Source organism: Balaenoptera acutorostrata, chromosome 20 (genome assembly GCF_949987535.1).
Source record: "Balaenoptera acutorostrata chromosome 20, mBalAcu1.1, whole genome shotgun sequence".
Classification (NCBI taxonomy): Eukaryota; Metazoa; Chordata; class Mammalia; order Artiodactyla; family Balaenopteridae; genus Balaenoptera; species Balaenoptera acutorostrata.
The window spans coordinates 47,467,022-47,494,474 of NC_080083.1; the positions used below are offsets into that span (position 1 = coordinate 47,467,022).

A 27,453-nucleotide genomic window follows, 5' to 3' on the forward strand; every position below is an offset into this window, starting at 1 on the left:
AAAAAAAGGGAAAAAAGGAAGTAAAGAGAGAAGCAGGCCTGCCCACTTATTCATCTTGTACAAAGAAAATCAAGCATAGCCTCCTCAGAAGAAAGCTGCTGAGAACCAGCTCAGGTTCCATGCAAAGTAATATACATGTCTGCAGTGACCTCAACCCCAGAAAAGGTTGATGATGGAAAGTGAAATCTCCATTAAAGAGCAATTTAGAATAGATAAAAAAAGGTCACAGTGCTGGCCGGCCTCACTAGAGGAAGGAACATTAAGAGCAGTGGATCAATTACTTACATCCAACAACAACAACAAAAGACAATTTACGAAGACCCCCTTCCTCCTGGCGTCTCTTACCCCCACCCCGGTGAGAACCACTCTCTCTCTCTGGTGACCATCAGAGGACCCTGCCCGGTGCCCAGAAGACAGTGGAGACTCCCCAAGGTTCAGAGCCAGCGAGAGGCCCCTGCCCAGTGCCCAGAAGACAGTGGAGACTCCCCAAGGTTCAGAGCCAGCGAGAAGACCCAGAGAGCTGCCCCTCAGCCGCCACCAGTACCATGTCCAGTAACAAGAAACCTGGCATGCAACATTCTGTAACTTTTTTTTATTATTTTTTTCAATTTTTCCTTCCTTTTTTTTAAGCACTAGTCTGTGCTTTGCGAACAGAATCAAGACATTAACAAAGATCAGCTTCTCTGAAGAAAAGCATTTCTATAGAACAAAGACAGCTACATGTTTCGCTGCCAATACACAGCTCAAAGCAGGAAAAGAAAATATTTACAAAATACAAGGTTTTTTTTGTTCTTTTTTCTTTTTTCTTTTTTTTTTTTTTACAATGCTAAAAGGGTTATTCAGAATTTTCAACCTTATAAATAGAAGAAGCACTTTATGCATAGGGATATGGTGCATTATTGTTTTTTAAAGAAACAATGACAAACCCTTTAACTTGCAAACAGAATCAAAAAAAAAAATCACTAATGTTGAAAATTGTGAAAAAACCCCAACCATTAAGCAGTTTGTCTACTATTTTTATACGATTACAAAATGGCAAAAAAAAAAAAAAAAGTCCTTATTGTCCCCCTTTTTGGTGACGTGATCATAGATGAGACAGGCACAAGGTTAACCCAGGGTGGGGGGGTGGGGGGGGGGGTGACGGGGCGTGATGGGAACCACAGCTAGGACCAGACAGTGTTACACAGGCAAGGGAGCTCGGAAGAGGAAGGAGCTGACAGACACTGACAGGGAACTGGCTGGGGGTGGGGAAATACGACCAAATGACTCAGTGAGAACAGAATTATACACGAGAGATGGCTGCTCATTTCCAAGACCCGCTAGAGTCTGCAGGGGAGTGGGAAGAGAGGTTAAGTAGTCCTAACCCTACCTCCATAGACCAGGTTAGGTGGGAAAAAGGTTCCAAGTGGAAGGACTGTGCGCGGGGGTGGGTGGATGGTGTGGGAGAGCAGATGAGAGGACACGAAGGGGCAGGATGGGGACCTGAGCAGCCGCAGCCAGGTTACCGCAGTTAAGGAGTCAAAACAGGGATGACCAAATGCAGAGGAAACCCAGAACAGGTCTCCAAGACCTGGGTGACAAGGGGAAGCCATTCTGTCAGCTGAGAGCTGGGTGAGAACAGCTGGCAGTTAGTTCGGGCCAAGAGGCTCTGGTGGAGGTGCTCCAGCCCAGACGACCACGGGGACCGAGCCGGGAGGGCCGGAGCTGAGCCAAGCAACAGAGGGGACGGGGTGCGAGCCCAGAGCGCACTGCTCCCTCCCACCCTAACCTCAGGGGGCGATGCTGAGCTGGAGGTTCCTTTCCCTCTGCCCGCCTGGCTGTCCCACGCTGCCCACAGGGGCGCGCGAGAGGGGTGATCATCCAACATCGCTAAGTCCAGTGATTCAACAGTGCAGAGGATGCGCCAGGACCAGGCCAGCAGGGTCTTAACCTGACTGTCTGCCAACTGGAGGAAGTGCTCAGCTGTGTGACGATGAAACATGGAAACCAAAACATAAACAGAACAAAAATCAAAACAAGAAAAAAATATCAAAGTAGAATCTAAATTCCTTAAATTCACTAAAAACTGTGAAAATTTTCGGCATATGATGTTTGAATATCAAACGCAGAGATCTCTGAAGCTTTAATGCCAATCGTGAGTCTGTCTAGATTCTCCTATCCCACTCATCTGTGAGCTGGGCGCTGCGCTGTGACTGCCGCCGCCAGATGCCGACTCTTGAGGGGAATGACGGGAGGCGAGGTGGGTGCCGCCTCTGCCTCCCGGCCAGTCTTGCTGCCTGAGGTGCGCCGAGTGCAGCGGGACGCCCGTTCCTGTGCATCCAGTTGGTCCTCACTCTCTGCCTGGGGACTGTACGCCAGGGGGAAGGTTCGCCGCTCCCATGGCTGGACAGACTGTGGGCAGACAAGATGCCTTGGTGAGGACCCAGTCCCAGCCCGCCTCCTTCCCCAGACGTGTGGACGGGAGGCCATGGCCAGTCTCTCTGGAGTTCCTGGGCTGGCCCAGAGAAAATCATCAGAGTGTGCAACCTTTTAAGGATGGCCAGTTCCATGGTACCTTCAGAAAGTCAACTTCAAGTTCAGTCCCCTGTCCCCTTCAAATTGGGGGGGAGGGGGGATCCATAAAATGAAGGTCCATCTTGAGCAGGCGCTGCCCCCCAGCAATCCCATCCGCCGCCCCGCTAAGCCCACGGAAAGGCAGCGTTCCTCACCTGCTCGTCGAGCCCCAGCTCCGGTGTGGAGCAACGGGTGTCTTCGCTGGCCAGGTGTCGGAGAGTGTCCCGAGCCACGGGAGTGAGGGGGGCTGAGTGCAGTTCTGGGCTAATGGGGCTCCTGGGGGACTGCCCGTGGGAGAACTCGGACAAAGAGTGGCTACTGCTGACATCAGGGGAGGCGGGCTGAGGGGTGGAGGGGTTGGCACTGCCCAGCTGGGGCGTTGTCCGGCCGTCTGATGACCTGTAAGACCTGTATACCAAGAAGCGCAAATCTGAGTGCCTGGGTAATAGGGAATTTCTTATGTGTTTGTTTTTTGGGTTGGGGAGGAGGCATGAAAAAAGCTTCCCGACCAGAGGAGCCGAGGCAGACTGACACCAGCAGTTCTCTCCGAGGAACGACAGACCCCTCACTTCCTACCACTGCCGTGCACATGGGCAGGCACACAACACGGCATCTAAGAGCTGTGTACGCCTGTCATCCCAAGAAAAGGCCACGGCCGAACAACGCTGGGGGTAATCCCTGGCTCAGTGCCCAGTGGATTCACAGGGGAAGGGGAATTAGCCCAGACTTTGAAAACCGCAGGCAAAGAAAAAAGCAAAAACAAGAGCCCTAAATATTTCTACTTGAGAATCCTGAGGGCTTCTCACTGTAACACTAAAGGGAGAAGAGGGCAGGACAGTTCTTCCAAGTAAAGCAAGACCACAAAAATCAAACTCTACTGTTCAAAGGAAGGTTAACTTGTGGTGAGGCCTCCAAAGCTCCTCTAATCCAATCACTACAACCCCCAATCAGCCTCCAAATGCCACAGACAGCCTACCCCTGGACCCCGGGAGATCACCGGAGTCTGTCAGAACTGGACAGTCACCACTCAGCAAGGGTCCAGCATTTGACTGCTTGTACCCTCATTAGTCCCAACAAACACCACAGAACGTCTGCATTCTCGGCCACCAACAGGGAATGAATATGAAGAACAACTAAGTGGCAACTCCATGGACACAGCTAGGGTCCAAACTCCCCGCTGACCCTCCCTCCATAGGCCCTGGAGGCCTGTGCCTGCCCCATCACCTGCTGCCCCGCCGCTGAGGGGGCACACTCGTGGTCCACAGCCACCGAGCCCTCTCCATCTCCTCACATTTGGCATGCAGGGCGGCGAAGGCTGCGTCAGACAGGTCCTCGATCTGCAAAAGAGCATCTTCATCGATCCCCCCTTTCCTCCAGGAAGTCAAGTTTAAGTGCGTAGACCAATTCTAGAAGCAGCCCCACCCCACACTAGGCTCTTCCTGGTCAGGACAGGAATACAATGAGCTTGCACTTGACACCCGCAGGTCTTGAGGCGTCTGCAGTGTGTGCACCCACGAGTGCGCGTGCTCTTCTAAGAGGGAGCGCCCAGGCCCTTACCTCCTCATTCTCCTCGTCAGGACTCCCCTTCAGAGACCGAAGATCAACCTCCCGCCAGCTGCAAAACCAGGAAGGAACAATTGTGAGATGGCAGGCAGTCTGGGGCAGGATAAGCACATCCATGCAGGAACGAGAGCTCTCCACCTGCAAGTGACACTGCTCTCTGCTGGGCCTGCTTAGCCCTGGGGCCTCTCTAAGAGGTCCCACACTCAAATGCGCACAAGGGGCAGAAACAGGGGAAGCAGGCTGAGGGTGGGACTAGAGCTGGGAGACTTACAAACTCAAGCAAAAGAACCTGTTTAGAGGGGCCAGCACTCCCCAGCACCAGCTGATCGCTACCACATGGGAATGCGTATACAGGGTTGCCCAAGCTTTTGATGTGTCAACAAAAGCTGGAAATAAACATTGATATGTGAAATCTTGCTTTGATGCTAACAACAAATTCAATATTTTAAAACATATTTGTATGCATCAAACAAAACATGTCTATAGCCAGTTTGTGGCCTGTGGTCTGGTTGGTGCTCATATAATGGAAGAAAATTATGTAAAGAAATAATTTCACTCTGATCAGGTAGACCTTCTCTTAAAGAGAAGACAACGGCCGAGGCTAGGCCCCAAAGCTCAGTGACCAGGAGAGGGAAAGGGGCAATGACAGGAAGACCAGCAAGAAGAGCCCATCACCCAGGGCCTCTACCTGGGAGTAAGGATCTCCTTGTACTGTAGCTTCTCTACACGGGTGGTTGCAGCGACTGACATTGGGATGACAATGTTGTTAATATCGAAAGAGCTCTCTCCCCTTCTCCTCCTTACCGGCTGCTGTAAGACAAAGGCAAGTTTAAGAGGCAGGAACAATTCTACATACCTCAAATCATACATCTGAGATTTAAAACAGGATCACCAATAACCAGGAATCTGGGTCTTTGGGTAGGGCCCAGGCAGGGATGGCAGCAGCTGCTTGCACCTAGGAGATGGTCTCCCAACAGCAAAGTGCTCAGGAGAAATGCTAAGTGGTCCTGAGGAGTATCTTCCATTCACAAGTCTCACTCGCACCCTCTTTCTTCATGGGCTCACGTGAAAAGAGACTTCTGTTGAAGCTTACAGGGGTGGGTATCCTGGGGCCTTGAGTCAATTGCCACGGTTTCTACTCCTCCACGCACAGCCTTAGCCTTATTAACAACCACACCCCGCAACTAAATCCTCCTTTCTGCTTCCCCTTTTATCTCTGTCTATGACACAGACCCATGGGGGATCCTAAAAGCAATGCTTCAGCCTAGTGGTGATTCTTCGGGTTAAAAAGATAAATTCCCCTACCCTGAAAGATGCCCAAAGGACAGGCCCAGCTCAATGGATCATCTAACCTTGGTTGTCATGGAAGCCCCTCCTTCTCGTAGATCTGAACTCTTCAGCTAAATCTGTACCCACCATCTGCTCAGCCCTTATGTGATCTCCCCCTTTCTGGCTGTTATTCTGAGGGAAAGAGCTGAGCGCATTCTAGCTATACCAACAGAGGTGAGTGGAGGGCAACGGATGAAGAAGCCTTGGCTGTACAGCTCACACTCCTGGAGAACGGAAATTTGCTCCTACAGGAAGTTAAGATCAAACTCTTGGGAAAGAAGACTAACAAGGATCCAGTATCAGAGGAGGAGGTGGGCATCTGCAGCAAGTGGGAGACCGGAGGAGGAATAAAGCAGGGAGCCAAAGGGCATGGTTTCTTAGATGAAGGGGCATGTCCATGAGCTGCCTGTGCCCAGAGAGCAAACACCCTGCCCTGAAACAGAGAGACTGGCGATTGAGCTGTGAGAGCCCAGAGCGAAACAGTGGGGTGACATGCTGCCATGGCGACAATACAGCTGCAGACACCTAAGAGGCTACATTCAAACCCAAACCACCAAGTGTGGCCAGGCCAGAGGGAAGGGGTTAGTGAAGGAAGATGGGGAAGAGGTTGTTCCCTACAGCTAACCTCTCTACTCTCTGTTCCTAGAGGGGGATCTATGACTGATTCATTGTATCATTTCAGGACCTTCTCAGAAAATGTTGAAAGGCAATGTTTCCTGGGCCAGGATTTTAGCTGCTGTCACCTACGATTTCAGGTTATTACAATGTCTTTTTCATCTCAGTCTTCTCCTCTGTCAGTAAGAATAAACTGTCACTGACTTCACAAATTTAGGGTAACTGGTTAACCAAAACGGTTGAAGAGACTTTTGCAAGTCTTGCCTGGCTGAGGATTAGCGACCTCACACTCAAAGGCCTCTGCCACATCTCTGCTGAACTTATACACCCCACTACAAGAAGTGTACCTTAAGAAAGCCTCAAGAGATAGCTTTCCCTTTATCTTGGTCAAGAATGAATGTGAAACTGCTGGCAGAAACAGGTATGTACCTTCCCTGAATCTTCTTGGGCCTGCTGTTAGTGCCTTCAAGGCAAAGGGACAGGAGCGGGTTGTGGGGTTCAGCAGGCTCCAGCTCCCACCCTACATTTAGATTTCCCAATTCCATAAGGCACTCATTTGATCTAACTTAACTACTTTCTCCTGTTTAGAACGAGGTGGAGGGCAGGTGATGGGAATGAAAAGTGGTTCCCAAACCTGGCTGCACATCAGACGCAAGATGAGGAGTATATTTAAAGAAAAAAAAGAAAAAACAGGTTCAGGGCCCCCTCTCTTCTAACTACCAAATCAGAATATCCAGGGCTTCCAAGAAAGAAAAGAAAAAAGGCCATGGAGGTGACCCTGGCGCGCCTATCAGCTCTTGTGGCTTTCTGTGGGAGCACTACCACATACACCCCACCCCTCTCCTCCCCCACCACTTCTCCAGTGTCTTGTAGCTTCTCTACCTCATTTTAACTATCTGGCCTATCACTCTTCTTGCTATTATATAAATCCAGATTCTCTGAAAAAATCTGGCAGCAAGAGCCTTAAGGGTCAGCACAGTGCTATATACAAAATTTGTACTCATTAGACAATAAGTAAAAATTTCAAGTGATCCAGGCCTAAGTTTACATTCTTCAGGCACAAGAGGGCAGCAGGTGAAAAAATACTGAAGTCTCACCAAGTCTCAGAGAAGACTTCTATTAGAATTAGCCTCTTTAAAATAGTTTGGTTGGGCTTCCCTGGTGGCGCAGTGGTTGAGAATCTGCCTGCCAATGCAGGGGACATGGGTTCGAGCCCTGGTCTGGGAAGATCCCATGTGCCGCGGAGCAACTAGGCCCGTGAGCCACAACTACTGAGCCTGCGCATCTGGAGCCTGTGCTCCGCAACAAGAGAGGCTGCGATAGTGAGAGGCCCGTGCACTGCGATGAAGAGTGGCCCCCAACAGAGGCCGCGATAGTGAGAGGCCCGCGCACCGTGATGAAGAGTGGCCCCCGCTTGCCGCAACTAGAGGAAGCCCTCGCCCAGAAACGAAGACCCAACACAGCCATAAATAAATAAATAAAAATTAAAATAGTTTGGTTTTTCTGAGACCCCCTACTAATGGACAACTGAGTTAGTGATAGATACTACAACACCTATGGAGACAAAATCTGTGGGTGTGGGAGGGGAGGAAGAGGGAGGAACAAGGAGGTCATTTGGAAAAGACTCTGACTTTTAAGAGTAAAGACAGAACAATGTGAAGAATTCCTACCTGATTGCAGGAGCTCAGTGAGCACATTTTGTGGGCTTAGAAGTTTCTTGATATAAGCTCTGAAGGGGCTTCAAAGCACCTGTATAAGTCACCTCTGCAATGCCCCAACCTAGGCTCACTTTGTGCAGCATGATGGTAAGAGAACTGGCTCTGCAGTCAGACTGCCTGGGTTTGAATCACAATTACACCCTCACAAGTCACCTCACTTTATGCAGCTTAACCTTGGAAAGACTCAGTTTCCCTGCCAACAAAACGGGAATCTCTTATACCACCTACACCTCAAAGGGCATTCATTACGGGATTGAATGAGGTAACACACATAATGCACTCAGCGCTGACACAACAAACATTACAGTTGTATCGTTTTATTATTACTATCTCCATTATTATTATTATTACTATATAAAGGACCCTTTTAGTGGGCACAAAGCAGCTACAGGTATATGTGTTCAAGGAGGCACACACTGAGGAATTAAAACACTAGAATGATATTAATGTGAATGTGTGTCTGGAATGGCCGTGCAAACAGCTTTAGGGATGGAGTGTGCTACGGCCAAAGTTGATCAGGGGCCGAAGAGCCTCCCGTTACGAGCATACTACATGTCAGTGCTGCCAGTGTGGCCTGCTGGATCTGTAATTCTGCTCTGTACTCCTAAAAAACATGAGCTCTATGTCCCGCTTCCCTTGCAAGCACCCTAACACACCCAGTGCTTATTCTCAGCACTACAGCTCCACTCCCCAGGAGAGTAAAAACAAGGAAATCAAACGTCTCCAATGCCCACAGGCATCTCTCTTTTATCCCTCCTCTCATGTTTACTTAGCCCAACAGAGTTAGAGTCATGATATTGTTGAGTTCTGTGTGAAACTTAGTCCCACGCATCCTGAATAGTCACAGATCACCCAAGAGTCTGTCTCTGCATCAAGCTTTCTATGGCTGGCTCAGCTCCGATCCATCTCTACTGTGAAAAACAACTCAAGGAAAACAACGTAACGGAGGATCACAGCACCACTTTGACTTGAAAAAGACAAATATGCCAAGATGAGTCGAATCCCCATAACTGCCCTGGCCCTTACAACCCTCTCTCTACACTGTCCTCCAGCCCACTGGAATGAGCTGTCACTGCAGAGGGGCTGTCCAACTCCACGCAGGTACTTACAGATGTGCCGGCTGTAACCTGGGGACTAGAGCTGGTGGGTGCAGAGGTGTCTGATGACGCGGAGAGCTGTCGCACCAAGGGACTGTGTGGTGGATGCTGGGTGGCCGCCAGGTAGCTGGAACTGCTCAGGTCCGTGTGATGCTTCAACACTGCAGAAGTCAACAGAAAAGAGGAATACGTGGCTACCTCAACCTGCTCTGCTTCCAGCACAAGCCAGGAGTGCCAGCAATAGGCAGTAAAGGCAAAAATGCTTTCTAAGCCTAAAGGATAAAAAGATGAAGCAAACTGGTTGACGGGAGGTAGGGACGGAGCAGAGGTTGCTAGAGAGTAAGAAGTGACCTACACTTAGAAGCAGTAGGGCCCCTCTACTCTGCCTTCCTAGAAAGTGAAGCACAAAGCTAAGGGCAACTATAAGAAGCCCAGGCTGCCCCAGAAAGCCCTGAGCAGGTGCAAACGAAGGCAGAGGTGCCGGGCCTGGCCCTACCTTCACTTCTCTCGGATGAATGGTCTCGCAATCTCATTTTGCTGTGGTTTGGGTCATGCACGGGTGGCGGCGGGTTGAGCGAGCGCTCTGCTTTGGGCGCTGTCACTCGCTCCACCATAGGCACGGCCCCCACATCGTCTAAGTGCTGCCTGTGGGTCCTGTCAGGCCGGGTTTGGTGATGGGACAGCTCTGAAGAGGGGAACAGAAAAAGAGCTGTGAAACACCTTCTCTCAATCTTTTCTTATTTGAGTTCCGAGCTCTTCAGTTCTCTCTAGGTCAGTGACATAGACACCCAGGGCAGCAGGACAGTCCTCTGGGACTGAAGCTTCTGGCAAATAACACACTGGCCAAAACAGGCCAGGGAGCCCACAGGGCTCTCAACCAGAAAAAAATGTGACACCAGACTACAGAAGACAGCCTGCCCACAGATGGACCCAATGCCATGCCACAGTTGGCTGTTCACTGAGCCCCAAGATACATGGTGTCTGGAATAGCTTTCACAGTCCATCCGAGAGCATCTAAGACAAGTAGGAAAAGAAGACTGTGAGCTGAATTTACATCAGTCAACTGCTTCTCCCAACCCCGACACAGTGCCATGGCCATACCAGTAACCTGAGAACATAAAAGGAATAGGAAAGTAATTGGAGGACTCTCTGGACCCCTGAAACTTACTGGCTGTTGTCAGGAAGGAGTTGACCAACTTGTGCCTGTCTTTACGAGTTGGATCAGGGAGACTGCCTGGCATGGGTGCTCTGTGCTTAAGTGAAAACTTTTTTGGAGGTTTGATTTTGTCAAAAGGTTTGTTCTGCCATTGAGATTTCAGCATGCTCTGGAAGTGCAGGCTTGTGGGAACATCTGCAAGAAACACAAAACACTGCGGTTTTAGTCCAGACACCTGGGCTCTGGGCTCTTCTCTCACAAAGTGAGGCGTGTTCACGGCAACTCTGGCTCACCGGTGAGCGAGACCCACACTGCACCCTTCTTTGAATTGCCCAGTGGCAGGAGGACCCAAGCAGGGCAAGCACTGTCATGCGGAAGATCTGTTTATTGGAACTTTACTGAAGGTCATTCTTTTACTCACAGACAAGTCACTGTTGCCTTTTATTTGCAAGTTCCAAACAAAAAAATCTAAAACACCTTTTGTTAGATTGATGAACTTTTCTTTGTTCCTGTGTTCCACTAAGTCTGTTAACTTTATTGGTTTGGAAGATTGATAAACATCCTGTTTTTATTCTTCTAGAAACTGAAATATTTCAACCTACTTCTTTCTATCAACATAAAGTTAATCAGGATATATTCATTCAACAACTACTTACCGTCTATTATTTTATCAGGCACTGTACTGGGTACTACATCTTCCTCTAAATAAGAACTATACTATTCTCCCCCCTCCTTCCTCCAGACCCTCACCACCTCCCACCTGGGGATTATCTAGGTTTTTAAGTGGATTAGTTAATATTCAATATCATAAATTAATCTTTTAGACTTAATTATAATTTTTTACCTTCTTTGGGGGTTCACCACTGTTTCTTGCATCTTTCCATTTTGTTAGTTTCCTCTTTTATTTTCCTAAGAATGTGGCCTTGAGTAATTTCTTTAGAAATAGTATTTCTAGATTAAAACCAGTTTTCTCTCAGACTTTAAAGCTATTACTACAGTGTCACCAATAAGATGGAATCTGACTCATTCACTTGTAGGTGCTCTGTTTCTTCCTTTAAACTTCTTTTGGGGGAAAAAGCTTGCTGTGGTACTCTATAGGTCAATTTGGGGAGAACTCTAATACCGAGTTTTTCAATCCATGAACGTGGTACACCTCTCCATTTATTTAGGATTTCTTTAATTTTCTCTCATCAGTGTTAGGTAGTTTTCATTGTACAGTTCTTTAAAAAAAAAAAGTTATTTATTTATTATTAATTAATTTACTTATTTAGCTAGCCGCACCAGGTCTTAGTTGCAGCATGCGGGATCCAGTTCCCTGACCAAGGATCAAACCTGGGCCCCTGCATTGGGAGTGCGTAGTCTTAACCACTAGACCACCAAGGAAGTCCCCATTGTACAGTTCTTATACATATTTTGTTAATTTGATATTTTTGATGACATTATACATGATAGCACTTTTAAAAATTTCAATTTATAATTGTTTACTGCTAGTATGTAGAAATACAGTAATTTTTAATATAGTGACCTGTATCCTGTGATCTTGCTAAATCCATTACCAAGTTTTTGTTTGTTGTTGTGGTGTCCTTAGAATTTTCTACATACACAAGTATGTCACTTACAAAAAGCTGTTTTACTTTCTTTCTAATTCGTATGCCTTTTATTTCTATTTCTTGTCCTATTATTCTGGCTAGAACCTCTAGTGGCAATCTGAAACTTACATCTTCCTTTTTATAGTCTCATTCTGAAACTTCACCACCATGGATATAGGTGTGGGTCTTTTTTCAGGGTTCTAAAAAACTTTCCATGGTCCTTTTTAATCTGAAGACCAGAACATCTCTCTTTAGCTCCCAGTTCCTCCTGGGACTCATTAACCACCTGGGACATAGTCATAGTCAAAGCCCCTGGGACTTCCCTGGTGGCGCAGTGGTTAAGAATCCGCCTGCCAATGCAGGCAACGCAGAGTCGAGCCCTGGTCCGGGAAGATCTCACATGCTGTGGAGCAACTAAGCCCGTGCGCCACAACTACTGAGCCCACGTGCCACAACTACTGAAGCCCGCATGCCTAGAGCCCATGCTCTGCAACAAGAGAAGCCACCACAATTAGAAGCACTTGCACCAGAACAAAGAGCAGCCCCTGCTCGCCGCAACTAGAGAAAGCCCAGGCGCAGCAATGAAGACCCAATGCAGCCAAAACTAAAATAAATAAAATAAAACAAATTAAAAAAAAAAAAAAAGGTCCCAGCCCCTGAGTCCATACCCGCTGCTGTAGCGCAGAATGAAACACCACCACTTTATGGAAAAGGGGAAAAATCCAACCTAGCTATATTCCAAAACAAGTCCAAACTTATCACCCAGGCAAATGCCCAGGTCCCATCCCTACTTCTGTGTCCTTTTTCACTGTGGGCAAAGAACCTTCCCCTACCAGCTCCTACCCCATAGGAGTTTACTCAAAAGCATGTGCTTTGGGCTCCCCTTTTTTCTAGTTTTATTTCTTCACAGTTATCCTGTTTGTTTTCCATCTTTCAAAAATCACTCCAAACTCTGTTCACCAATGGCATGCCTTCTTTTTTCAGAATTGTTAGAGGTTTATTTAGTGTATTTTCTAAACATTCTTGGGGTTTTGGTGCCCAGGGAGGATAGCTGATGTGCTTAATCTGAGCTAGGAATGGGGAGCAAAGAAGAGGGGAATAAATGAACATTTACTAAACCCATTATATTGTGTGTGGCTGGCATTGTGTATTACTTAATCTTCAGAACAATTCCATGATGTAAACATTACTATGCTCCCTTTAAAGCTAAAAACAGATTCAGAAAGGTGAATTAACTGTCAAGGTTACACAGTTTAGTAAGTAACAAGCAACATTCAAACTCAGGTCTGTAAAATCCTAAAACCTATACTCTTAGCCACTACACCATGAAATTATTCTTTGGCCCAGAGAATGGAGCAGTTTAATTCTGGAGTGAAATCTGGTATTTCTCAAATTATTCCCAAGGAACTGGAGAGTACAGGATATTTTTCAAAAGAGTTCTGCAGTGTAAAAAAGAGACTCCTTCCTATAGCATAGATCATGTATTTCATGACACTTCAAAGAACAAGATACATCTCTGGGAACAGTGCTATCTTCTGAAATTTTTTCCCATAATCATTCTTTCTTTTCTACACTTAAAAACAAATTCACCTATCCCAACCCTTCACATAAATATATCAGCTTTCAGCCAGGCTAATGATACTCATTGTACTCCCAGCCCTTAGATCCCACCCAAGGCCCTCAATAAAATGGTTTGATTTTCCCATCCTCCAAAGGTCAAATGTTAAAAAACAAACAAACAAACAAAAACTCCCAAATAAGAATTAAGTTTAGAGGTATTAATGGTAAAAATTCCTTGCTCTAACTCAGAGTGGTTGGGGAAAAGTATATAGGAAATAAAGCATCGTCTAGAGGAATTCTGAAAGCTGGGCTGAGCTTGAAGGTATAAAGAAGGCTCAAGAAGTGGGAGAGCACCTCCTCTATATCCCAGGATACCCCTTGGTCAGCAGGAGAGTTACTCCCCCTTGGCAAAGGCTGTTTTTTTTTTTTTCGGCCGCGCCATGCGGCATGCAGAATCTTCCCTGAGCAGGGATCGATCCCCCTGCATTGGGAGTACGGAGTCTTAACTACTGGACTCCCAAGGAAGCCCGCAAAGGCTGTTTAATGGGACTACAAAAGCACAGTAGTTTCATTTTCTTTTCCTTTTATTTTCTGCAGTCACTGTGTTCCCAAATCTGAAAATTAAGCCAGGGAGAAAAGGAAATAGGATATGGTTATGGTGGAAATAAGTAGTCCTAGACACGGGTCCTCGTCCCATCACTGAGTAGGAGAAAACAAGAACAAATCACTTAGCTGGGCTTTAGCTTCTTCATCTGTAAAATGAGGCAGCAAGACTTGATCAGAGCTGGTAACATCCTAGCACACATGCTCTAGCTCTCTCCTCTTTTGTCTGCTGCAGGCACAGGCTACTCGCAACATTCCTTCTGTTGTACCCCAAGACCTTAGACCCGTCTCAAATTATTAATTAGTTAATTAAATCCAGACAGACACCATCAATCAATTCGAGTTAAGCACAAGAGAGAAAAGACATTTATATGTTATTGCTAGACCAGATGACTACTGAGTCTCTCAACTCTAACATGTTAATTTCAATAAGTCTTCAACTAAAACTCCACTCCTAATCCCCTCCCCTCATTTAAATGCTCTGAAGTGGAAGCTGGCACAAGTGTAGACCACTACTGCCTTGTGCTCTGGAGCTGAGGTATTAAGCAGAACCAAGAGCAACTTCCCCTATAAACCTACTGAGTAAGCAGTTAGGGATAATAACAAACTGTTTAAGGGACTCAGGCTGCTAGAAGTTTGCTGTGTTTTAACTGCTTTCATATAAGAGTAAAGAGAAACTCAGTTAAACCCCCCAGTCAGTGAACAAAAATGATCTCTTAGGAATTGCTGGTCTGAGTTCCTGTTCTGAGTAATAACACCTGGGATCTGCAGAGCTACAACTCTGAAATAGATTGGACATAGAAGACCTGAAAGTAAGCAAAGAGTTGTAAAAATGGAAGAGAACACAGTAGGGACCCATTCAGCTAGAGGACTCCACACATTGCATACCTGCATAGGTAATGGCTATTAAAGTGTATTATCAAACAGGAAGGTGCAGATCCTTGAAGTGCAGATCAATGACAGGAAACATCATCTAAGGTTATTATTTCCTCAAACAAAATGAAAAGACTTTAACCTCAGGCCCACCAGGGTCTGACACTCCAAGATTAACCTGTTTTACTCATTACTTTCCACCATTTTCTCAAGAACACTTTCTTGTGGTGTTTTGTAATGCTCACTTCCTCCTCCTGCTGGTAAGGTGCAGTGGCCTCATGTATACAGCTAATTGTCTTGGCAAGCTCTCGCAAAAGAGCACTGATCTTCACAGCCAGCAGGTGGTGCTCTTATTAAGCACAAACCTAAATCTGAACATTCTCTTCCCCAAGGTTATACATCCTCTACATTTCAAGCTAAGGATTAACTGGCTTGATTAAGTGAGGTAATATGGAAACAAGCTCCTCTTTCTGGAGAACTAAAGGGTTACCACACCCTAATGTCTCCACCTTCCAGTCAGGCAGTAGTTCCTCAAATTAATGGGAGCAGCTGAGGTGTGGCAAGATGGAAGATAGAACTCTAAGATTAAGAGCTGCAGTTGGTTCCCATCCTCACAAAGTACACAAACTGGTTAGGAAACATTAGTAAAACTCTACATGAAAATGAAAAGTTGGAAGTCCTGCCATCTTTAAATATATTCTAGAGAAGAGGCTGCAAAGGAGTGGCCCAGAGGTCAGGTCTGGAGCACATGTTTGACCCACACAGGTGTGCTGGCTGCTAGTCTTCACCATTACTCACTATTCTACACAAAGATATTTGGGGAATCTCAATACTTTAGGAGGCGCTATTCACATCTTGTGGCCCTGTGAATCTTCCAGTTTACAAATAGCATTCTGAATGTGGCAGTTGTTTGGATCAAGTCAAAATTATCCCAATAGTCACAATATTAGATACACTAATTAGGGCCCCAAATCAACCCACATAAAGTCTAATTTATCCATAGGCAGATATGTTAATCATTCTACTTGGTATATATACTATTCCCCTGTACAGTCTCATAAGGAGAGTTTAATGACCAACTCGCTTGTCCAAACCCCAATGTCATGGTTAGGAGGGGTGTGTGTGTGTGTGTGTGTATGTGTGTGTGTCAGAGAGAGGGGAGAGAAGGGGGGAAAGGCAGGAGGGGGAAAAAGTGGTGGGGGAGACAAGACAGACAGACACAGAGAAACGGCAGGCAGGAAAATGAAGACCACAGAGACCACAGAAAGTGGTCTCCTTCCTTTCTCCCTCATTTGCTACCTATAGTTGCTTGGAATGGAATGGAGTGGGGAAGTATAAGGTCAGCAGTCAGATTTATAGATACGATGCAGTCAGAAGAACAGAAAGTGTTAATAGGGAATGGGTACCTCCTAGCAGAGATGCTGAATGATGGAACAGGAGATGCCAGGCAGGTGTTTTGGGCATATCTGATTGGGGGATGGGAGAGAGAATTCACAACTATACATGGTAATACTGTTGACAAAGGAATGATCAACATATTTATCAGCTGATATTCAATGAGTATGGAAGAGACCTTATCAGAATCAGATATAACTACAGGCTTCAGCCTTCTTTATTCAAATATGAGACCATACAATTCAATATTGTAATCCTAAGAGAGTAACTCAAGAAATGTTCCCAAATCATCCTGGTGTCTCTGTCTGTAGCTAGAGTCTGGAAACAGGTAGAAACCTGACTTCTCTTAATATCCTGGCTGGGGAGAAACATGAACTATAGTGAAAAGAAGGACAGGTATCAGATGACCTCAGTTTGAATTCTGGAGCCTTCTACATTAGCTATGTAGCCTGAGATAAACCACAACCTCTCTAAGCCTATTTCTTGATCTGTAAAACTGAAGTAACTTTACAAGATTACTGAGAGAAGCAAATGAGACAAGTTTAAGAAAAGTGCTTGTAAACTATAAAACGCTATACAAATATTATCTTAAGTTATATAAGTTATAATCCAAATGGCAAGAAAAGGTAAATGTCAATGACTCTGGAATCTGAAGCACAGAGGAAAATGTTTTAGTGTTTTCTACTCATTATGTTCTAGTTTATTTACTGCTCCACCACTCCTGACCTAAACCCCTGCCTAGCTTGCTATCCATATGTTTCAAATTTCTAAGTATTTCCACTCTTACTAGAAGTCATGTGGCAGCAAGAATATTATGCCATGCCTTTCTTACAGTTGAAGGGAGTCATGGTAGTAAGGCTTGGAGTAGCTAAACAGATTTAGGTGACCAAGAAAGAATCCAGTCATTTGAAGAACAGATAAGGAATGAGGGGATTACAGTCATCTAATGTTTGATCAATTAGAAGACGGGATTCTCCAAGATAGTTTATCAGTAATGACTGTTTTTGTAAATAAAGTTTTATTGAAACAGCCACACCCACTTGCTTATACATGGTCTACGACTGCTTTTGTGCTACAAGGGCAGAGTTGCCTAGTTACAACATAGACTAAACCCTAGCCAGTATGATCCATAAAGCCTAAATTATTTAGTATCTGCCCTTCTATGAAAAAGATAATATACTACTGATGCTAAAAAAAACTTGGGTTTTCTTCTCATGTCAATAAGTAAATCTTACATCCCATATAATTCGCATTCCCCAGACTCCTATTTTAGTTATCCTCCTTTCAAAAACTTGTATGGACTACCTGTAAGGTGCTATGAAGGATAGAGCAGGAAGAAAAACATGGTCCCTTATCCTCAGAGAACTTAAAATTTAACTAATGGAAAATACGGTCATAAACAGCCATCATATAAACCATAACATATAGATAAAATAACACAGTGATTCGAGAGGAAATGCTTACATTCTGTAGGTTGGGGCCAGATCATGAGATTATTTGCAAATCAGTGAAACAAATCCAGATTATTAAAACACTGGCTTCCTGTAGTCTATAGAAGAGTTTTCAACACTTTTGCTCATGTACTCCCACCATTTGAAATGTAATTTTTATTTTTTAAATTTAAAAATTTTTTTGGCCACACCACAAGGCTTGTGGGATCTCAGTTCCCCGACCACGGATTGAACCCGGGCCCTCAGCAGTGAAAGCATGGAGTCCTAACCACTGGACCACCGGGGAATTCCGAAATGTAGTTTTTAAGAAAATCATAAACTCAGACAGTTGTAAAGGCTGTATTTTCTAGAATACTACATGCATTAAAGATATTTATACCAACACCTCAGCATGTACATATATAATATTTACCTTAACTAAAAAAAATCTTTTACACCTACTTATTCACACTACAGTCACAGTAAAATCTAATTTCAGTTGTTAATTCTCTCTCTTTTTAAAACTTAAATACTGTACAGTTGACGTGCAATATGTTAGTTTCAGGTGTAAGTTATTAATTCTCTAAATATTTATTCTAAGGTGACAGAAAAGGCAGAGAATCTTGCCATAAGTTATATACAAAAAAATAATGTACCCCGTCTTCATAATTTTTTATTCAAAACTTTCTTTTGCTTAATTCCCACAGGATTCTTCTTCAGGAGCCATGAATTCTGAAATGGTTCCTTTGGTGTCCCTACTGCCTAAGGTTTTTATACTCTGGGGGGAAAGACCCACAGCAAGACTCAATATGGGTAAGAGGAATGACTTTCATGTAGTGGGAGAAAAGCAATTATGAAAAGGCAGGTGGAAAAGGAAAGCTGGCAGACACGGAGGCTTATCAGGTAGATCAACTTCGCAGCGCTGCCCATGCCGTTTTACATCATGGCACACACAGATAATACATTTTTTAAGACAGACTCTGTATAACAGACCAGGCTCCAAGCGTTGTGGCTGGAGGCAACTGTCCTAGCCTCACCACCTGAAGTGTTCGGGGAATTTCTCTCTTAGCAAGCTGCAATGTTTTAGTGGCACATTCCCGTCTGGGAGATCTATTTGCAAAATTCTAAGAGAAGACCTTTGTTGACAGCAATACCTTGACAGTACCTGGGGGTTGTACCAGAATCTTGGCCGACTTTCTTTCACTTTGAACCCTTTAAGTCTCACGTATTAGACTTTATATTATGTAGACTTTCTTACCATCTGGAAATGCTAGAACCGGGTGAACACAGGAATCCAACTGGGAAAGGCGTTCCAACAGAGGGGCTTCATAGTGGATTTCTGGAGGCGTGGAGCTGGCACTGCCTGAGCCGCACAGTGCACAGGAGGGGTTCACGTCACAGCCAGAGCGCACCGTGCTGTTCCGGTGAACCTGTGAAAAGCCAGACGAAACTGACAGTTCAGTGTCTGATAAAAACCCAGCTCCCCATTCAGTATCCCAAAGATTCAAAAGGCCCTCTCTAGGGACTTCCCTGGCAGTCCAGTGGTTAAGACGCCGCACTTCCAATGCAGGGGGGCGCGGGTCCGATCCCTGGTCGGGGAACTAAGATCCCGCATGCCGCGTAGCGCGGCCGGAAACAAACAAAAAATCATTATGTTGTACACCTGAAACTATATAATGTTGTATGTCCATTATACCTCAATAAAATCAGAAATAAAAGTGACCTGCAAGCTTAAAAAAAAAAAAAAAAAAAGGCCCTCTCTACATATATGACACCGCTAACAAAAAGTTTGATCAGTTTGTTAAAAGATTTCCATTTCTCCAACACACTAACCTTCAAAGTAATTAAGTAAACCTGCTTCTTCTCCAATGAAGATATCAAGTTACGTGAAGCCCTTAGGTGCTTACCAAGAACACTTTACAAAACCTGTATGTTTCTACCAGCTTGATGGTTTTCCACCATCGGCTAAGGTGAAGAGCTGGCTCCGGATTTCTGGGTGAAACATGACTTTGCCCTCTTCAGCAACTTCATCCACCTAAGAGCCATACTAATGAACAACCAACCATACCTCTCCTGTTCTTTTCGCATTTCCTGCTATAAAAAGACTTCCAGGTGGCCTGAAACAACATGGCAAATTTCCGTGGACTCTTTAGCTACTCTTTAACCTAGCCTAAAAATCTACTGTTATAAAGCTCATACTTAAGTAATGAAAATGAATTTGGGATGGTGAGTGTTCATATCCATAGTCTTTGTGTTAGATTAATTCCAATGGGATAGAAATCATTTCCATTAAACTTCCTTTGTATACATGTGGGCAGGATAAGAAATAACCTCTCCAGCTAAGTCCACAGTCAAAAATAATCTAAGTCTTCAAAAGATTTAATTATTAAAAAAAAAAATGGGATTTTTATGATTTTGTGCTTTGAGGAGAAAACTTCAGGTCATGCTGAATGCAGGATCCCTAGGGTTCTTGTGTTAGGATGAACAAGTTTGGCATTTGCCAAATCATGACCACAAAAAAGTCATCTGGGTAGCATGCAGTCCTAGAAGAAGGGACTTGTCTGTGGAATGACACTATGACAAGGGATGCTAGAAGCAAGGGTAGTATCATAATAAAGACAAAAGGGTAGCATCAAAACTCTGTAACAACTGCGAGAGGTGCATTTAGTTTCAGCACACCCAACTCTTGAAAGCTGTTTGCCTTCACAGACACGCACAGAAGAAAGATAAATATGAGAACAATGCGGTCTTTATCAACATTCCCCAACTGCCTCCTCCTTGCAGCGACATAGATGGGTGGCATTCAAAGAAGGCCCTGTGAAGGTTAGACTGGGCAACTTACGCTAAAGTGAAAGAATTCTAATAAGCTGCAATTGTAGATGGCTTTGAAAGGAAATTATACCAACTAAACACACACTTCTGTGTAGACATTAACTGGGACTGTTTTGGGAAAAACTACCTCTTGCAACCTATTTAACCAGGGCTGGCTTTCTGGGGGAGATAACATTTTGAGGCAGAGAGAGAGAGGGGCCTACGCTGGCAGGGACAAAAACCACAGACTGCGCAGGAGATGAATGGGAGGATTTAGGAAATTAGAATCCAAAAATGGCACCAGAACTTTAAACACTGACAAGATTAGAAAAACATATAAAAATCAGAATAAGAGATCTTAAAAGGGAGGTATATTTTCTCCTCATAAACTAACCCATGACATCAACTAGCTCTCCAAGTGGGCAATGCACAGCATTCCATTTTATAGACTGGATGTAGAGTAAAAACGATATGGCAAGATGAACAAACTAAGAGAAGGATTAAAATAAAAGCTGAAATTACCAAAAGAAAAAATATGTGCTAGAAACAGCAAATTTAAGAACTGCTCTTTGGGAGTTTTTCTTTCCCCCCTTCCCAAACCCACCTCAAGAATGGGTTAGACGGCTTCCCTGGTGGCGCAGTGGTTGAGAATCTGCCTGCTAATGCAGGGGACACGGGTTCGCACCCTGGTCTGGGAAGATCCCACATGCCGCGGAGCAACTAGGCCCGTGAGCCACAACTACTGAGCCTGTGCGTCTGGAGCCTGTGCTCCGCAACAAGAGAGGCCACGATAGTGAGAGGCCCGCGCACCGCGATGAAGAGTGGCCCCCGCTTGCCGCAACTAGAAAAAGCCCTAGCACAGAAACGAAGACCCAACATAGCAATCAATCAATCAATCAATCTTTTAAAAAAAAGAGAATGGGTTAGATAGGAACACAGCAATTAATTAGATAAACTGTAAGACTGGCCTAATAAAGAGAAAAAGGAAAAAATGCAAACATATAAGAACTCCTCAAAAAAGCACTAGTTAATTGATAAACTGGATACAGGATACAATAGTGTAGACACATACACACAGCCAAGTTAAAATAAAAATAAATAGTCTTGACATAATAATGTTATCCAAATAAAACACTAACATGTAGAGAGATGCAGAGAGAAGGAGGATAGAGGAACGTGCAAGAAACCACTGACGTGGTTATGATGGCGGGGAGGAGATTAAGGAGAGCTTTCATTTTCCACATTATGCATTTCTATAATGTTTAAATGTTACATATTTTTATATTCAATCTAATCAGAGAATACAATACACATGCCTTAAATAAAGGTAGGGGGTGAGACTAGTCTTGTGTCCTCAGTGAAGTCTTTAAAAACATTGAAGAACAGATCATTTCTATTCAATTAAAATGGCTGGTGCTGGCATAAAGAAATTAGATTTCTATAGTCCTCTTAGAAAAACAGAATTGACTTAAAACCTGATAAAAAGTATGTGCACACATACTTACACACCAATCTTACTTTTGAATGAAAAACTGTGAAGTGTTAATAGAACCTAGACGTATACAAAAGTATCTTAATTTATTAAGAGATAAATTTGGGGAATTTTTTTGAAGGACAGTTTGGGCAACTTTAAATATACACACACAGAAATAAGACGCCAAATTATACACATGTATTTATTTATTTATTTATTTTAAAAACCACAAAAAAATAAAAACAACCTACCATGAGCAAGTGGGATTTATTCTTGGATATCAAAAGTATTCGGGTATTAGGACATAAAGTAATACAATTTCACACTGCCCATTCAACATCTCCACTTAGATGTCTTAACAGGCATTCAGAGTTAGTGAGTTAACACTGAGCTCCTAACTCTTCCCAACTTCCAGTTGCTCAATCTTAAATCCTTGGACTCATCCTAAACTCCTTTATCATACCCCAAAACCAATCATGAAATCCTATCGTCTCCACCTTCTAAATGTATCCAGGATCTGACCACTTCATACCATCTCAACTGCAGTCACTATCTTTTCTCATACGCGTTTCTTAAATAGCCTCCGAACTGGTCTTCCTGCTTGTCCCTCCTTCCAGTTATTTGACACAGTAGTTGGTGTAATCTTGTTTTACAACCTCAGTCAGACCATGCCAGTCCTCTGCTCAAAGCCTTCCAATGGCTCCTCATCTCATGAGGAATAAAAGTCAAAGTTCTTGCACTGGTACACACAAAGCCCTATACCACCTGTCACTTCTATCCCCTCCCTGACTTCATTTCCTGCTTCTCTCCTAGCTCACGCTACCAGTTCCTCTGACTTCCTTGTTCCTTCCCCAAAATGACAGGCAAACTTCCGGATCACAGGCCCCTGCACTTGGCTCTTCTATTAGCTCCATGGTCATTCCCTCACCTCAGGTGTTTTTCTCAAGTGTCATCTTCCTAAAAATAACTTTTATTTAGAAACATACAAGTGACAAAAGAGTCTATTCTTGGCTATAACAACAATAAAAAAAATACTGGAATAAGTTTAACTAGAAATTTTAAGCACAAAGCTTAAAGCTATTATTAATATTCTACAAATTAATCTATAATCTTAAACTCAGTAGGTTTTTGGTACAGAAGAGAGAAGAGGCAAATGTAATTTAAACAAACTACAAACTGGAAGAATAAATGCCAAGGGGAAAAGTTCCCAGAAATTTTCTGATAAGCAAAGGTAGACGGGAGTGATTTGCCCTACCACGTTTTAAAAGTTATAGTAATTTTAAAAAATATGCTACTGGTTAAGGAGCAGAAAAATTAATTAAACAAAAAGAAAAAATAGACCAATATGTACAACATGACAATTTAATTTTTAACACAGGCAATATTTCTAAATGAATTAACTAAAAAAAAGGGTCAGGGGGAGATGACTTTTCCAATAAATGAATCAGGGAAATCAAGGTCTGGGGGGTGGGAAGAAGGTGGATTCCTACTTCCCATCAAAATAAATTCCAAAGGTATTAAAGATTTAAAGATAAAACAAACATTACGTTTAAACTGTAAAAGGAAAACTGTGTGGCAACATACAGTAGTTAAAAGTGTGGGCAACGGGGCCAGGCTGTCTGGGTTTGGGACCTAACTCTGCTGCTTACTAGCTGTATAACCTTAGACAAGTTAAGTAATGGCTTCATCCATAATAACAGCTGCTTATCTGATAAGGCGGTTTTGAGAATAACTATCACTTAGAACAGTGTCTGGTCTCAACTCTCTGTTATTTTTGTAGTCATACAAAGCACACTGTCTTCATTTATAATGGGGGGAGAAAAAAAAAAGACATCAACCATAAAGACCATTGATATCAAATTCTAGTTTCCTGTTAGTTGTATGACCTCCTCAAATTTACTCATCTGTTATTAAAGGATCAATAATGCCAATTTCATGGGATTGTGGGAAATGTAATATGATTTCTCAAACTATTAAAACACTACACAAGTGCTAGCTAAATTAGTATATGTCAAGGTTTCTCAACAACAGCACTACTGACACTTTGAGCTGGATAATTTTTTGTTGGGAGGAGATGTCCTGTGCACTGTAAATAAGTAGCAGCTTCCCTGACCTCTCTACTCATGGTGCAAGTAACACCTTCCTCCCCACCTTCTGTGACAACCAAAAATGACTACATTGTCAAATGTTTCTTGGGGGTGGGCAGGCAGGTCAAAAATCATTGAGGGGGCTTCCCTGGTGGCGCAGTGGTTGGGAATCTGCCTGCCAATGCAGGGCACACGGGTTCAAGCCCCGGTCTGGGAAGATCCCATATGCCGCGGAGCAACTAGGCCCGTGAGCCACAATTACTGAGCCTGCGCGTCTGGAGCCTGTGCTCCGCAACAAGAGAGACCGCGATAGTGAGAGGCCCGCGCACCACGATGAAGAGTGGCCCTCACTTGCCGCAACTAGAGAAAGCCCTCGCACAGAAACGAAGACCCAACACAGCCATAAATAAATAAATAAATAAAAATAATTTAAAAATAATAATAAATAAAAATAAAATCTATAGAATATTTACAGTTTTATTACAGTAAAAATTATAGAAACAATTTAGGACCACAGAACTTGTGTTGGGATAATGCTTTGTAACAGGGATAATATTGATACATAACACTCCTATGTGCTACACATTCACTATAAAAAAAAAATCATTGAGAACCATGCGGCTCAAATTATGGTTATCCCTCCTAGTAAAATTCAACGCACAGGCTCCCATTAAATATTAATGGTGAGAGAGAAGAAAGGTCTCAAGACTACTGCAGTCAAAAGAACTCAACAGCAAGCGTGAAGAGGCTTCCACTAATCAAAATTGACAATTTGAGCATAGAAAAGAATTTCAATGGCTTGAATAACTCAAATATGTTTAAATTGATGACTTCATAATCATACACACCCCCCCCCTCCACAAAGACTTTATTGATTGCCCTTGGAAGATGGCAGGAAATCAACTTATTGTTTGAAAATTGGTAGATAAAAGGAAATAACACGAATCATGCTTCTTTCTGCACAAACCGTACTTAAGGGTAAACCAATAGTATAAAAGGGAATTTTTCTCTTATAGAATGATCATATTTATCCTTTAGCCGTAAACTAGAAAACTGGACAACACACAGCTTAAGACAGAAACAAATGAGGTGGCCTGTGATTACCTTGGCTTTCTGCCTGCAGGCACACTGCAGACTGCACAGCAGGTGAGGGATTCTAAGCAGAGCGTGATGGTTTCACTGAGTTGAGGAAACACACTCCCAGAGACTTAAGTACAGAGGCTCAGGTGACTGGTAATTATGAGGCAGACTTCTTGAGAAGAGGACGCCATACAGAAAAAGAGCTCCAGAAATCTTCATGAGATTTCCTTGAGTGTTGGCTGAATACTAAGAAGCCCATGTACAGGGTGAAACTCCACCAGGTCAGGCAAAGAACAACGAAGGAGCTACGAACTGAACAGTTCCCCGAGCTCACACAAGCAGGGAGACTTCTCCATTGTGACCAGCCAAGTGGCACAGAGCATTCAAAAAAGACCCCAGAAGATCCTGATTTACTAGTGGAGTTAAAGTAGGCTACTCTACACCCTCCCTAGTAAAGGAAAAACTGAACCTCAAGTAACTTACCTGCCAACACAACAAAGCCTCTTTAAAGGAAGATAATACAATCCCTATGCTTCAATCACGTAAAATTAAATGCCCAACATCCAAAAAAACATTGTTAGATGTGCCAAGAGGCGAGAAAGTTACACCACAGGGATATAATCAGAAAAATGTAAGCCACTGGATAAATAAATGGAATAACCCAGTTTTCTCAACAAATAAATTGCAAGGAAAAGGGGTATGATGCATAGTTTATAGCAAACCAACATTCTTAACTGAGAACTAGAAAGGCCAGATTTAAAAAAAAAAGCAAACTCAACTTTAAGATACAAGAGAAATGCTAAAACAATGACAATATCAAGGAGTCAAGATTTCAGAGAGCGTAGAACCATAAAGTGTGGAGCTACTTCTTCCTGTGGACAATGGGTGATTTTGAGTGATGCTTAAAATTTGGTGTCTTGGTAGAGGGTCACTTCTGGGGACAGAGAAATGAGCAGAGTCTGATGATTTTGTAGGGCTGAAGGGACAACTTTAGAGAGCTGAAGAGCCAAATTCCCAGTGAAAAGGAAGGACAGGAAACTAAGTATGACACGTGTCAGATACTCCTGCTCCCAAGGCATTTGGAAAATTCTGAAGCTGTGATGGGCAGGAGGCTAAGAAGCTAAGCAGAAAGCCTCTGGGAAGTAGAGAGATTTTGGCAGGCTCACTTTGATGAGGAGACTACAATTAGAGTTCAGGATACATGAGGGGGAAGGGCACTGGTCATCAAATCAGGCTCTCATCTGGAAATGGGAGTAAGAAACAAGGCTATGCCCTAAGAATGGACCAGAGAGAAACAAAGCCTTATCAAAACTGTAACCCAGGGGAAGGGGAAGCTGGGACGAAGTGAGAGTGTGGCATGGACTTATATATACTACCAAATGTAAAATAGATAGCTAGTGGGAAGCTGCCGCATAGCACAGGGACATCAGCTCAGTGCTTTGTGACCACCTAGAGGGGTGGGATAGGGAGGGTGAGAGGGAGATGCAAGAGGGAGGAGATATGGGGACATATGTATATGTATAGCTGATTCACTTTGTTATAAAGCAGAAACTAACACACCATTGTAAAGCAATTATACTCCAATAAAGATGTTAAAACAAACAAACAAACAAACAAAACTATAACCTAGCTGCAACTCAGCTCAGTGCCTAACTGCAGTCATGTTTTCAGCTCCCGTTCTATATGCCTAGCAGGGGAAGGTAAATCTGCTCCCGGGAAAGAGAGCATCAGAGGTGCGAAAATCTTTTAAATATATAATATCCAACATTGACTCAAAACGAATTTGGCATCGTTACTAGACACACCAGAAGTGTGGATAAGAGAACTGGTAGATAGATTAATTAAGGAACAGAGGAAAAAAATAACAGGGAAATACAGAACAGAATGCACATGCACAGTGATCAAATCCAACATACTTGTAATCAGAGGTCCATAAGGAGAAGACAAAGAATGCGGCAAGGGCAATGTTTGAAGAAATAATGGTTCAGTTTGTGCTAAAAATGATTAAAGACACTAATCCACAGATTTAAGAAACTGCAAAACCCAAGCCAAATGAAAACACAAAGAAAACAACATCCAAGCACATCATAAACCTGTTTAAATTGCAAGGAAAAAAATAAAGGGGAAGCCTATAAAATGAGACTTAAAAGACTTACTGGAATGTATGGACTTTATCTGGATCTTGATTCAAACAAACTTTAAAAATCATTTATGGAGTCTGGGTAATCTGAACAGGGAAGTCTCTGATAACTGTAGGAATCACTGTTAAAGTCAAAAGCATTACCAGTGGCAAAAACCACCAACAATACTGAAGATGGTACTACCTGATTCAATCTTAAAATAGCCTAAACCTGCAAAATGCAGAACTGGTAACAACAGTAGATTCTTTTACTTTGGTAAATATTTCTTGGAAAGTAGACCCCCAAGGAACTTGTCTAAGATGATAATGAAAAAGGTAGAGATTTTAAAATTTGTGCCAAAACACTCATGGCTCACTTGGTATATAATAGTAAAAAATGA

At 43.6% G+C, this 27,453-nt stretch overlaps 1 protein-coding gene across 6 annotated transcripts in view; it reads right to left on the reverse strand.

Moving 5' to 3' along the window:
- Nucleotides 1–577: 577 nt before the first annotated feature.
- KANSL1 (KAT8 regulatory NSL complex subunit 1) overlaps nucleotides 578–27,453 on the reverse strand; it is a 187,607-nt gene continuing 160,731 nt past the window's right edge. For 4 of the 6 annotated variants that reach the window (XM_057536028.1, XM_007175818.3, XM_057536029.1 and 1 more), the window contains 9 exons: nucleotides 18,740–18,911; nucleotides 10,044–10,226; nucleotides 9,372–9,560; nucleotides 8,888–9,036; nucleotides 4,805–4,926; nucleotides 4,111–4,168; nucleotides 3,778–3,890; nucleotides 2,709–2,961; nucleotides 579–2,391 (listed from right to left, as the gene is read on the reverse strand). In XM_057536028.1, the coding sequence (XP_057392011.1) occupies nucleotides 2,164–2,391; nucleotides 2,709–2,961; nucleotides 3,778–3,890; nucleotides 4,111–4,168; nucleotides 4,805–4,926; nucleotides 8,888–9,036; nucleotides 9,372–9,560; nucleotides 10,044–10,226; nucleotides 18,740–18,911 (1,467 nt within the window). In that variant the 3' untranslated portion in view covers nucleotides 579–2,163. Of the gene's footprint in view, nucleotides 2,392–2,708; nucleotides 2,962–3,777; nucleotides 3,891–4,110; nucleotides 4,169–4,804; nucleotides 4,927–8,887; nucleotides 9,037–9,371; nucleotides 9,561–10,043; nucleotides 10,227–18,739; nucleotides 18,912–27,453 lie in introns of all 6 variants that reach the window. The other 2 variants (XM_057536030.1, XM_057536031.1) reach the window with 2 other exon arrangements.